General features: G+C 45.5%; 1 protein-coding gene across 1 annotated transcript in view; it reads right to left on the bottom strand.

Moving 5' to 3' along the window:
• The window catches only part of ARRDC4 (arrestin domain containing 4), a 40196-nt gene extending 35996 nt beyond the window's left edge, over positions 1-4200 (bottom strand). Inside the window, exon 1 of the mRNA XM_032123175.1 lies at positions 4113-4200. Coding sequence (XP_031979066.1) covers positions 4113-4200 — 88 coding nt within the window. The remainder of the gene's footprint in view (positions 1-4112) is intronic.
• Positions 4201-13456: the final 9256 nt, after the last annotated feature.

The raw sequence follows: 13456 nt of genomic DNA, 5'->3' as shown, positions 1-13456 counted from the left end.
CTTTCCCACTGATGAGACTCAGGCTTCACTTGAGCAGTGTCACTGTTAGGGGGGACAGTTCCCTGGGAAAGGCCTTGTGCCATCACGCCTCTCTGTGTTCCTTGGGAAATGACGCATGCTGTTGATGAACTAGGTTTTTACAACTTGCATTGGTGATTAATTTCCAAAGTCTTTGAGGATGAAGGAGCATTTAGGTGTGAAATGCAGCATTTATTCTTTGGGTATCACGGTCCCTGAATTGAAGTAACACACAGTGGTCACTCACATGTATAAAGAGGTATGGAACCTAAAATCCACCCAAAAATACCCCAGACATCTAATGTGTGTGCTAAAGCAGTTGGTCTCAACCTTTTTCTGGCCTTTCACGTCCTGTTTTCCACCCTTACGCAAGTTCTGACCATTAACTCAGCTCCCAGACTCTTAGAGCTGCCTCCTCCCTGTTGGCAGCCCATCCTAAGCAAGCACCAGAGGACAATGAGCTCTAGAAAACCTGAGACAACAGGAGGTGATGGCCTATATTTAAACAACTAATGCATTAATAATTATACCTTGGAGTCTTCCATGTCAGGGAGTGTTAGATGGTGTCCTAATGCCTTCCTTTATCTTTCGGAAGTTCGTTTGAGGGGTTCTTTTTCATGTTGCAATAATTTCTTGGAGAGAACTGCAGCAATTACAAGTTCCTTTTACCTTCCCCTTGTCAGCTGCCCTCATTCTGAACCAACGCTACGCCCAGCTGGTTCCTCATGTTTTACAGATGAACTGAAATAGTAATGGAATTTGTCCCACTGTGAGAGAAAGGAAACGAAGAGATAAAAAAAAACCTGCCTACAAGATTTTTCATGCAAGTCCCACATCCTTAGTTTTGCCATCTTTTTGACACAGAAATCTGATTGTATTCTGCTCAGAAATTCTGGGGTGCCTTTCTGGTTTTCATTCTTCTTTTCTGACCTGACTTTGGGTTAGTCAGGAAACCGCCAACTTTGCCCCACAGTCAAAACTGAGCACTGCAATTCAAACTCAAAGGACATCAGTGGGCAGGAAAAGCATGTGGCCTCAAAATGGTGATATTTTGATGTCATTTCTGCAAGGTCCTGCAGAGGGATTTGAGTCAGGAAAACTCAGTCAATGAGTCCACAAGAAAATGAAAGGTCTTTCAAGGAGTCAGCCTGAAAAGAAGCAAAAAGGGTGGAAAAGAGTGTAAAAGGAGAAAGACTTTGCATAACCCAAAGGTGCATAGGAAGCAGAGAGAAATGAGAGCACCTGGATCTCCTTGGTGACTGCCAAAATACAGTGTGACATCTCCTCCATACTCTTATGGTGATTTAAAGCTGTATTTTTCCAATAACTGTACACTAATTTCACCCACAAATAATAGTTTCTGCAGACACAGCTAACCCATGCTGTAAAGTGGGTCCTTCCCAGGCTGTAGCTGGAAAAGAGACTCAAAGCAGCTTGGGACCAGTACTGGAAGCAGGAAAACCTTGTCTAGGCAGATTGTTCTTCTCCAGCTTTGTATAAAAAAGCCTAACTTTGATGGGCCAAGAGATGACATAGACCAACATCCACTGGGGCAGTGGCAAGGAAAGGAAAAGGACTTTGCAATGACTTGGAAGTGTCTTTATCCTTGTGTCCATCCTCTGTTCCCAGTTGTAGAACTGCTCCCACTAAAAAGGAGGGTGCCAAAACTGTGGCATTTCTATGGATTATTCCCAATGGCCACCAGCTTTATTAGGAAGAGGTCTGGGCAGGAAGCAGTAGCTTCATTTTGGAGTAACCCCAAGGTATGGCCATGAAGATGTCAAGTCCTCCTGCCGGTCATGAGCTCCTTTCTGGGGCCCTTGAGCAGCAGCTTCCCAAAACTTACTGAGAAGCTACCCAGATAAGGCTTCCAGCTGTATTTTCATGAAAGCCTTTGAGAAAGATCTTAACCTAAATACCCATTTCAGTCTTACTGGATCTTGGTTGAGGTGGATCTATATATTGTGCTTAAATAATTTCCCACTCATGAGCTGTAGCCTCCAGTTGGGTATTGCTGCCAGTTGAGCAAGGATCAGCCTCTCTCAGCGTGAGTAATGGGCGAGTTGGCAGCTCAGGGAGAACACAATGAGAAATTACTACTTCTGAGAGGATGATCAGTTTGTTTGTTGGCCCCCACCAGCTCTGTCCTTCTGCAGAAGATCACCAGGGTTTCTCCAATCAGCACAAAAAGCTTCCTGGCTGCCCCATGTTCAGCGCAGCTTGTCAGGAGTTGCTGAAATGGCACATCCAAGCACCAAGGCAAAGGTTGTGTAGAAATTTTGACCTTGACCAAGGCAGTCAGAAATTGCAGCTCGAATAGAGGCTGCTTGCAAAGAGAAGGGGGAATTAATAACCACACAGCTCCTCAAATTTAGCATAAAAAGTCATAAAACTGGAATTCTGGAGGTGGGAGGGTTTGGGGTTTTCCTTCTCTGCTTTCATCATGTGGCTTTCATGAGGCTTGAAGGGTTGGAAGGGACATGCTGCTCAAATAAAGGATCACTTTTGCCTTTTAATCCATGACATAAAGATGACATAAAATTCAGCCCTGTGAGTTGCCATGTAAATGAATCCAAATTAAATAATGCACAGGGAGCCACAAAGCAGCCCAGCCCACTCTTCTCTGCAATGTGGGCATTTAGTTTGTGCATAGAAATCCTAGGAACTGCAGAAAGCCAGGGCTGTTTCACATGTACATCCCCACACAAACCTCCCTACTGCAACAAATGATTTATTATTTTTTGGGGTGGTGTGCAGGGAAGGAAAAAAGGTCGTCAAATCCGTGTTCGATGATGGCACAGATTCCTTGGCTACCAAATGCAAAGGCCGAGCAGAACAAAGAGATTTGCATTCTAAGTGATGCAAAGCAGCCGGCAGTGTTTTAATGTTGTGTTTGCTCTGTGATGTCTTCATCAGGCGCTCAAAGACAGCGGCTCTGGCAGCCGTGGGTCCCTGTGAGCCTGTCAAACTCCGTTTCCATGGTTTTCCTTCAGGCAGCACCATCGGCAGACAGCACGGAAACGGACCCCTGCAACCTGTTCTGAGCAGTGTCTCTGATGTAGAGCCCCAGAGCGGGCATCAAACTAGCAACAAGCAGCAAGAAAATAACAATTTTGCTTTTCGCAGGTGTCAGAGCAGCAAACAAAAGGCTGTTTATAAAAGATGCAACATCCCCTTTTTGTCAGCGTTGGCAGTTTAACGTCAGCCGGGCAGCGGTCGAGTTGCGGAGGAGGTTTTGGAGGGGGTGTGCTGTGAGAGACAGAATTCAAATTGTTTCCTCTTAAATCCTTTAGCCTCACTAAATAGGTCCTTCTCATCACCAAACTAATAGCTATTAATGGCATCCCAATTATTCCATTTGAATCAATGAGGGCTATTTTCTTCAGACAATTATAGTCTTTTCCAGACAAAGAATCAGTCTCCCTCTTCCTTCACCTTGAAGCACCCTTTCACTTCAATAAAAACTTCAGAATATTTCAATATGAAGCCATATTGGAGCAGTGACGCTGCAAATTCAAGAGGTGAGAAAGATGAATCTGTGGTCTTTTGCCACCATGACTGCCTGTGTGCAGTGATGACATGGAAGCCTCTGCTAAAAGAGCAGAGGTCAGCAAAGTTGACAACCAGGCCCAGCTGGAGCAGTGAATTTGTAACTACTGGTCAGGGAAGTGCACCTTCTGGTGCCTCAGTTTCACCACGTGTGAAATTTGAATAATGATTTATTTCTTCTCTTGTGAAAGACATGGACTACTTGCCCAAACATGATATAAAGCTCGTGGTTACCCCTGTGGTTTTCATGACACTGGGGACTGGAGGCAATGCAATTCCCTCAAGGAGCAGTTTTCTGTTAAAGAAAAGGATCAGATGCTGACCAAGTTACAAGAGAATCTGCTTTTTCCCTACCAATTAGCTGATTTTATTACAGCTGCCTGGGGAGGTTCTGGAAGCTGCTGGACTCCTTGGCTCCTGCTTCCTTTGCTGTTCATCTGCCAAGCCAGGAAGAAGTCAGGAGTTGGGAGGATTGGATCCCAAACAGTCTCTTTATTTCCTGCAGAGGAAAGGCTGAAGTGGACGTTTGGTGTTACAAGACTTACGGCTTTGGTGCAGGTCAGCTGGGGTCTTACAACATAGGGCACACTCATCAGGGATTGCCACATCAGGGCTTTTTCCTTCCACATCCATGTCAGCAAGCTTTAAGGATGGTGGTCCAGAATTCATGGCTCTTCTGGGGCTTTGAGGTTTGCAGCTGCTCTTTGGCTTTCTCAAAAGAGGCCACAATGTTGTATTCCAGCTCCTGATTTCATGGTTCCCACTGCCTTGGAGACGCATTTTTGTTTTTTTAATGGAAAAGGTCAGCGTTTGTGGTTTTGCTCCAAATTAGCGTGGAAGCCAATGGAAAAAACAGCCAAGTCTCATGCAGAACAGAGATGCATTTTTCTGTAGATCTTTCAACCCAAAGTGCTCTTGTTCATGGTTTGACTGAAATTATCCCAAGTACGTTCAGCAAATGCTGTTCCTGTCCTCACAAAACTCACCTACTACACTTCTGTCTTTCAGAGACTGATTCAATATTCAAACTATAATTACATGGCTCATTATTTATTGCACAGTATCTGCATGTGGAGCAGACTGAAGTCACTTGGTGTATTTGGAGGTGCTGATAGTGCCAGGGAGCAGATAGAGGGGACCCAGCTCTGCATCTGAAATCTGACCGTGACCCTGTGATTAAATGAACAGTCACAAGATCTGTAGAGAAAATGAACTTAAGATTGAGAAGGTTTCCAAACAGCTTATGGCATACTGGTTATTGTAATTATTACAATTTTTTAAGACTTTAATTGACCTGTTAAATAAAAGCAAGGCATTTTATAAATTAATAACGTTTTTATTTATACCACTGATCAGCACCGGAGCAAGGCCAGGTACATCCATACTGATGGTATAGGCAAAGTATTAACAGATCCTGGCATTGCATACAAGCTTTCTGTGGCCCAGGAACAGTTAAATTCCTTTTCCACTGATAGAAACAACACAGTTGTTCTCAATGTATTACTATACAGTGCTGAATCTGCTCTGACTTTCTCAAGGGCCGAGTGCAGAGCAGAGCGAGTGTTCAGTGAAATGAGCAGTGGCTGGCATGAAGGGATGGGGTGAAGCTGCCACAGACTCTTGCAGAGATTTCTTTGATCAGATGAACTGCTCGTGACTTTTGTTCGGTGTCTCATGGCAAAAAAAATCCTCTGGTGGAAAAAAAATGTGTCTGTGTCACAGCAGAATCAGGAGCTGGCAGTCATAGTGCCTAGTCTATTTTTTTTAATGAATAGTTGTGTTTGCAGGGTATTGCATGATCACACAAAGTGTGGCTTTGCATTGTTTCCCAGTTTTGAAAATATCTATAAGTGGTGTGGATTAGAGCAAACCATAGGCAAAGCAGAGCTGACTTCATTCAAGAGTGGTTTGGAGCCATACTCCTGTGTAGCAGTGGAAAGGGGATGTGTCTGGGGGATTAATGGAGGGAGTTGGGAACAGTTGCTTTAAACCTGAGGGCTTTGGAAAAAAAACCGGCATCTTCTGTGTATAGTTCAGTTTCATTGTTATTTATGATGGGGACTGAGCTGGAAGGGAGGGAGGCTGCTCAGGGGGTGCTCACCTTGTATTCTCTTCATCACTTTGTGAACAATATTCTGAAATCAGGAGATTTACGGATGTATTTATTTTGGAATAAGAATAATTTTTTCTGATTTGGAGTAAACCTTTCCAGAATTGGACTTGTCACCTTGTGCAGACAAGATTTGAGGGCTCCACTGATCTGTATGGAGAAACAGGCTGCAAGTGTGGGAGGGGAGGGCCTTACCTGGGAAGGCACTGCTTGCCCCAGCAGAGTAAAACTACAGGGGGAAAAAACCATTACTGTTCTGGAACAAGATTATGCACAGAAGCTGGGCAGGGAGAAGCACATTAACTTCTTGTGTGCTGGGAGCCAGGTAGCACCCATCACCAAATTATTCATTATTCTGTAGGATCACCCTCCTATGGATGTTTTCCCAGTCTCATCATTGATTTAGCAACATTATCTCACCATCACCATCACTGTTATTTTATTTGCTATGCTTGCTTTTCAGGCTATTAGAGAAAAGGTGTTTTTACGGGAGAGAGACACAGTCTGCAGTCTTACTCCGCCAGTAAATAGGAATTTATGATGTAAGAAGTCTTTCTAGTCTGTCAGATTAGTATTATTCTTTGGAGTCACAGTTAGGAAAGGTGAAAAATAGAATCAGAAAGGACAAAGAAGTTAGCACAGCACAGTGTGCGTGAGGTACCCTTAGCAGAGAAAACACAGTGGATGACATGCTCAGGGTGAAACAGAAGTGGGAAAAAGTAATTTTATCTCAGCACTTGCTTTGGCTGACTTCTCAGTCACCAGCATATTAATGGCTCTTCCCCTAGCAACTACAGAGCTTCCAACATGCAACTATTCTCTGGTCATAAAGACAAAAAATGGAGTTTGCCAGAACAGAGCTGCCCCATTCTGGGCTGCTGACAACAGTCCCAGACTGGCCATATGCTCTGCTGCTCTCACAAGTGGTAAAGCAACATTTTTGCTCCCGGTGGTGCTGGTGGTGTCCCCGCAGTTGTTATTGTTTCCATCCAGACCCTCTTCTCTTCCTTGGAGCTCCTGCCGGTTCCGTTTCAGGCTGTACTGACAGCAATGTCACAGCTCCTGAGCACCGAGGAGAGCTAACAGATGTAGCTCTTGTCACATCCCTGTGAGCCGGTGGCACGGCCTGTCTCACTTTATTCCTTGAAATAGCTTGTGTGGGATGGCTGTGGGGCAGTTTGGAGTGAAAAGGGACATGGATGCTTCCCACGGGGCAGGTCTGACCAAAGGTTGGTGACTTGCCTGTGTCCAGCAGGGAGGAACAGGACCTTCCATCTTTGGGGCTGGGGGGCTGAGAGCAGTCACTTTTCAGGTGGATTGTGTGCAGTCGATAAGATGGGGAGGGAACACTGAGGTGTGGGAAAGGACCAGTGGGTCCCTGGCTCCTGTAGGGAATAGATAGGCAGTTCTTACTTCCTACCCAGCAGGAATTCAGGGCTTTGAAGGATGTGGTAGAGGTCAACTAAAATGTTCCCTCTCTCAGTGAGAGCCATGGGATTTAGATTTTCTTTGCATATGGGTGTTCGCTGAGACCCCCCAGCACTGCCTCTGAAGGCTGTGCTTTCTTCACAGTATGGTTCATGATCAGCCTAAACCCCTGCTGTATTTTAAAGGGGTGATCCCTTTTTCTTTTCCATCTCTCAGCTAGACCTCCCCCCTCCTTCCTCAAGCCAAAATCTAATCGTGGAACAGGCCACATGGCTAAAGAAATGCTGTTCCTGCGCAGGGGGAGCAGAAACGTTATGATGGTGGCCTCACATCTGCTGGAACTGCACCCTTGACTGGCATTATCACCACTAACTCTGCATTAAGCATCCTGATGTTTTATAGTCCCCTGTGGAAATCTACTGACCTGGGGGTTCCTGATGCAGTGGACAAGCTCAGTCAGGTCAGCAGCAAAGCTGAAGGTGTATCAAAACACCAATTTCTACCTTTAGCCATTAGCAGTTGAGGGACAAATTCTTTGTTCTGGTTCCTTTCCAAGGAAGGCAAGAGTGGACAAAATACTAGGTTCTTTCCACCATTAAATCTATTGTCTTCCCAACCTTACTCTTACCACAATTTGCTGTGCTTTCAGAGGAAAAGATTCAGTGCTACATGCTGTCTTTAGGGTAAGGATTTTTGTGTTTATCTGCACACTCACTGCCAAGGCAGATAAGAGACTTTATTCTCTACATTATCACTATTTTTCTTCTTCCTAGGAGCCAGACTGACTTCAGAAAGAGGGGTAAATAATTGAGCTGCTTGTGCAGACCTAAAGTGAGGCTCTGGGTCTTTTTATACTTATTTGTACCCACTAAAATAATCGGTTTTAAGAGGCTTTTTCAGCTTTTTGGGCTAAAACCTTCCCTTTTGCTGATCTTTGCTTGCCCTGTTCATTATTCCTTGCTAGACTCTTCCCTCCCCTGATTGCATGTTATCACCTTCAATGGAACAGCTGTGTCATTGCTAAAGGGTGTTAATCTTCCCCTACCTAACACCTTATTGACAGCCAGAGTCACAGAGGCCTCCAGTCTTTTCTGACTTGGGTGACTTCTCAAAACAATCTTTCTTTTAGCTTCTTTTCATTTCATACCAATCCCACCACAGTCTAACCTGGAGACATAGCCACAGCCTGGCACAGCCCCTCCTGGCTTGGAACGTTCTGCCTGTGTTAGTCCTGGTGATTATAACCAGGAGAATATTCCCTAACATTGGCAAGGGACAATAAGCCCCAGCTAATCAATAAGCACGATACCTATGGCACATGGGAGCCCAGAATAGAAGCTGCTCTGACAGGTGGGACAGCTGGCTTGAATTTTTATTTTGTGGTCGTGAAAGGCACCACAGCTTTCAGCAAGACAAGAGCAGCACTGACAGTGACAGATCCCCTGTTACATTGTGCCACCAAACAGAACAAGACACTTCAGCAGATACAGTTCAATTTTTCTGATAGTTTTGTAATGGGTTGGAATTAGTCTAGAATTTTATTTTTTCTGAATTCCCTTTGCCCGCCAGTGTTCTGGGCTGCCCTGCATTTTCCAGGGTCACCTTTGTGTGCTGAGGTCATTGCCTTAAAACAGATCTCCCTTAAAAGAGCCAGCACAGCAGTGAGTACCCTAGTTGGGATTTCTGCCATCCCATGAATGCTGGGTCCGAGGGGATCTTTTCCAAACACAGCCTGCCATGCAGTGTACCAGCAATAGGAAACACCTTTCTTTTAGTCTTTACGCTCCTGACTATGAAATAAATGAAGATAATCAGATTTATCTTGCTTGTGTTCAAACACAACTCTGAGGTGCTGAAGTTGGGAAGAAATTGCCATTTCCTCTAAAGTCAATAGAAAGAGATCAAAACCACTGAGCTCGCTGGTGTCACCTCATAGAGATCTTCCCTTGGGTGGCACAAGAGACCTCAAGCAGTGGTTCCTAATAGGAGATGTGAAACAGGCAATCACCACCAGTTGTTCTGGTCTCCTCTAACAGCCACTGTAGCAGAGCTGTGGCCATCAGAAGAAGGACCTGAGCGGCCCCTTGCTGATATAACCTCAATTTCCCACCACACCTGAGCATTTCTGACAGCAGAGGGCATTTATCAGTGGACTGCTGAGCACATCAAGATGGATACAGTTCTCTTGTTGTTTGGATTGGGAGGTAAATCCAGAAAAAGGGGACAAATGGGTTCATAAAACAAATGTAGCATTTATTTTATTCAGCAATTTTTTCATCCTACCTCTCCAGTACTTAAAAAGGCAGCTGGGCACAGGGGTTTGAGTAAAGAACTGAGAACTGGGAGTGAAGGAGCTTTTGCAGGACTTTAATCCCAGTGTAACTGCCGTTATCTAATTGACTATGATCATTAAATTTATTAGACTGGTCAAAACGGGGCAATACTAATAGGAAGTCTGTGCCCAGAACAGCTGTACCTACCAGCCCGTGTACAAGCATTCACCTGATGATGTGTCCTAACTGAAGGTACATCTGCTGGCTATGACTGTCAACTGACCCTCACAAACAGTGTATCCCCCTTCAGATACACCTTCTGTGGGGCTACAGTTCCAAATATCCTGCTGCACCTCCAAAGCCATCAGCAGATTTCTTTTGGGCACGAACTGGGCCAGTGATACTCTCATGTGGCTTGGCCACATGTAGTCGCTGAAAGAACGAGGCCAACAGAGTGTCAGTAATGAAAGAAACACAGAACTCCAGGGAAAATATGAACATCAGGTTATTTGGCCACCAGCTGATTCCTTATCAATAAGTGATGTAGCAGAAAGCAAAGTTGTATTAACATATCCTGAGAGGCTGCTGTTGCATGGAGCGGCACTGCACGTGGGAAATAACCAGGGCTTGATGCTCTGGAGCACACCGCAAAGCAGAACATGCCAGACACCCAGTTATTTTCCATTTTTCTTTGGTTTGTCTTTTCACTACACACGAATAACCTGCTCAGCTCAACAGCCTTAGCTGTCTGCCACCCCGTGAGCCCTGGGGAGCTGAGCTGGCTGGCCAGCACGTCCGCAGCGTCGGGGCTTCAGTCAAGCCATCGCTTCCTGGCTGGCTGCGCCTGCCCTGTGATGGTTTGATACGGCCAGAAATTACAAACGATTCTTTTTCCCATCTCATGAGAAGGAAACCTATCAAAAACTGGGTGAATATTTGATCTCATGTAAAGTGAAAGACAAATGCGCTCAGCCTAGAAATAGGTTTGCTTCAGGATATCGGCTTTGTTCACTCTGACCAAACTCTGTGCCCAGAGCTCTCACCCAGGCAGCCAAGAGAACTCTGAATGTTATTTAAAGAATTGGTAAGGTCACGGTGGCCTGAGCCTCTCGGGGCTGAATTAATCTCCTTGGCACAGCAGCCCGTGTTGAGTGCTTGTGCTCGCAGGTCCATTCGTGTAGAGCAATGCCATCCAGTGGCTGCTCCGATCCATCACAAAGCCGATGGCTCCTTCCCGAGGCACATTCCATGAGCAGAAATGTTTCTGCTCCTGTTCCCAGCTTGGGCATTTCACATTAAAAGGCTGCGACAGTGGCCAGCGTGATTGTTTCCAGCTTCTCTGGCTTTTTGAATGTAAAACCTATGTTTTAAGTAGCAGCCACTTGAAAATGTTTAATAGACATACAGGGGGAAATAATATTTTACATGTGTAGTCCCAAGTACACAAATTTGTCATCAGGCTCAGGTTTTGGTGTGAGGTGTGGTTATATGGAGTCACGTGGAAAATTATGCTGATTTTTGAGACAAAAATGTCATCTATGAATGAAACTTTCTCTGTTTAAAGGCCAAGAGGTACTTGGGTCACTTGAGTCACTCAGTGGGACATCTTCCCTTGAGGAGAATGCCAGAGGGGAAGGATGAGCAAGGGCTGGGCTGGGCAGACCCTTTTTCCATCAATGTCACACTTTAAAGAGCCCCACTATTGCCAGCTGCCCAAGGGCTGGACATTTTGGGGGTAGAGAGGCTTAAACCTGCTTGGCTGCATTCCCCCCTCTTGCCATCTCCCAAAGACCCACCATCACACAGCAGCACAAGCCAACATCCCTTCGTGACTAGATAAAGATGTCAATGTTTTTGCCTGTTGCACTGCCCAAGTCAGCTGTAATTGCATGGCTTAGATGATGGATCACCCCAAGCACCATGACCTGTGGGACATGGAGCATCCCTGGACCTTTCCAGTGCAGTCTCTGGGTGTGCTGAAGGGTGTAAACCTGGTCCCAGCATGAGGCAGCCCCTGTAGCTGGATGGATGTTCCTTGTGGGTCTGACCCTCCGTTTCTCTTGGATCCTTTGCTGTTGCCAGCAATCCTCCAGCTGGGGCTGTGCCTGCTGCTGCTGCTGCTGTTGCTGCTGCTGCTGTTTTGGTGCTGCTGCTGCTGCTGTTGCTGCTGCTGTGTTTCGGTGCTGCTGCTCCTGCTCTGTGGTACAAATTCCAATCAGGCGCAACAAAGCCCACCGGGTGCTGCTGACAACAGGTGTCTCATTAAACATCTCTCAACCTTACAGGCATTCGCATTGACAAGGACCAAACCCACACTCAATCACAGCTTAATCACAGCCAAACTCTATTAACAAGTCATACTAATTACCAACTTCTAACAATTTCTCAGGTTCAGAGGCAAAATATCCTTTCTTTATAGATGAAAACAGACTTGTGATACTCCAGCTCTGGCCATAATTAGGTCCTTTTAAACAAAACAAAACTAAAATAAGAATCCAGACGGATCCCTTTGTGATAACGGTCCTGGAAGTACAGTTGTACAATGAGATGTTTTGTTTGTTTTAATTTTGTATCTGCTGTGTTGCCCACAAGGGTCCAATTAGCTTGTTACAGATGCTTGTATCAGTTTTATCCACTTGTCTTTTTTTTTGGTTCTTTTTTTTTTTTTTTTTTTTTTAAGAGGGGTAACTTGTAGCACAGATTGCTGGCCTGCAGGCATCCAGAGATCAACAACCAGCTTTCTGTGATACCAAGCCCCCTGTGAAACAGGCAGCCCTTACCCACAGCATTCATAATGCAGAGGGTAGAACGAACAGAGGGGAGGGAGGAGCTTGTGCTGGATTTTGGATTATCATGGAATAATCTGGTGTGTTCAGAAATGGCCTGAAGGTGGCAATTCTGCCATGGCTAAGAATAACTCTGACAAACTTTGGTTGCTCCACCTTGGAATTTGAAATGCAGGTTTTATTTTTAATTGCCATACAGCAAAACAGAAAGCTCTGAAGAGGTGGCTTTGAACTGTACATGTCCCTATTTACTCCTGTCCCCTGGCATGCTCAGCACATGTGCAATTCTGTGCTAACCTGGATGCTTTCCTCCATTGTGTGGCTGTATTGAGTGCCCAAGCACTTGAGAGCTCACTTGTATAATCGATACACTTACAAAAGAGAACATATAAATAACGGGAAGAATCTGACTTGAACTGACAGTGGGGGGATCGCAGTGAGGGCTAATGCCTTGTCCTTAACTCATGCTACTGCTGGAAAGGAAAAAACACACACATCAGACTGAGTTAAGGACTAACATCAGATTTCTCAGCACTTTCCAAGCAGTGTGGTTCAAGGCAGAAAGCCTCCTAAGAATACCTGCTATGCAAAATCCAGGAGCTTCTTGTGTACCTGTTGTTGGGTTTAGCTGCTGTTTGCTTTGCCTCTCCTTAATTTTAAAAGGGAATTAACATCTCCCCTAGAAGAATCTAATGAGGCAGCTCAGCAGAGACTTACCAACTCGAGGTTTAGCATCAGCAATTATTGGTACCTCTGGCACAGGCAGCTTTGTCCCTTCAGTGCAGTGTGGCAGGATGAACACCGGATACCTGAAACTCCTCGGAGAAGCCTGTGTTTCCTGGGCTAGGCTGCTGTGATGTGGAATGTCACTTTGTCTTGCTGTGAGGCTCTGTGGAGCTGCAGGCACCAAAAAGCAGCTGCAGGGAGGAGCAGGGTGGCACCCAGCTATGGAGGAGATGGGGCAAACCCACCCACCTTCCCTCCCCACAGGCTTCATCCTTGGCTTGCCCATGCTGTCAGAAATCAGCTGTGACTGGTGTGATGAAGTGTCACAATGGCTTAATGGCCATGCAGGACAGGGCAAACTGGTCCAAAAAATATTGCTACCTGGCAAAACCAGGAAGTTTAAGGTTTGATGCTGAAAGCTTTGTCTTGCAAGAGTACAATCTTCTCCTCCTGACACTGCCATCCTCTTCTATCCTGATGCTGACCAGGTGCACTGAAGTGATTCCCTGCCAGAGGATGGAGCACAGGAGACCATGGATCTGCACATTGTACAAAGCATAACACAC

This window comes from Corvus moneduloides, chromosome 13 (assembly GCF_009650955.1).
Source record: "Corvus moneduloides isolate bCorMon1 chromosome 13, bCorMon1.pri, whole genome shotgun sequence".
Classification (NCBI taxonomy): domain Eukaryota; kingdom Metazoa; phylum Chordata; class Aves; order Passeriformes; family Corvidae; genus Corvus; species Corvus moneduloides.
Note: the sequence above shows the minus strand (reverse complement) of the source record. Positions and strands in the feature narration are given on the sequence as shown.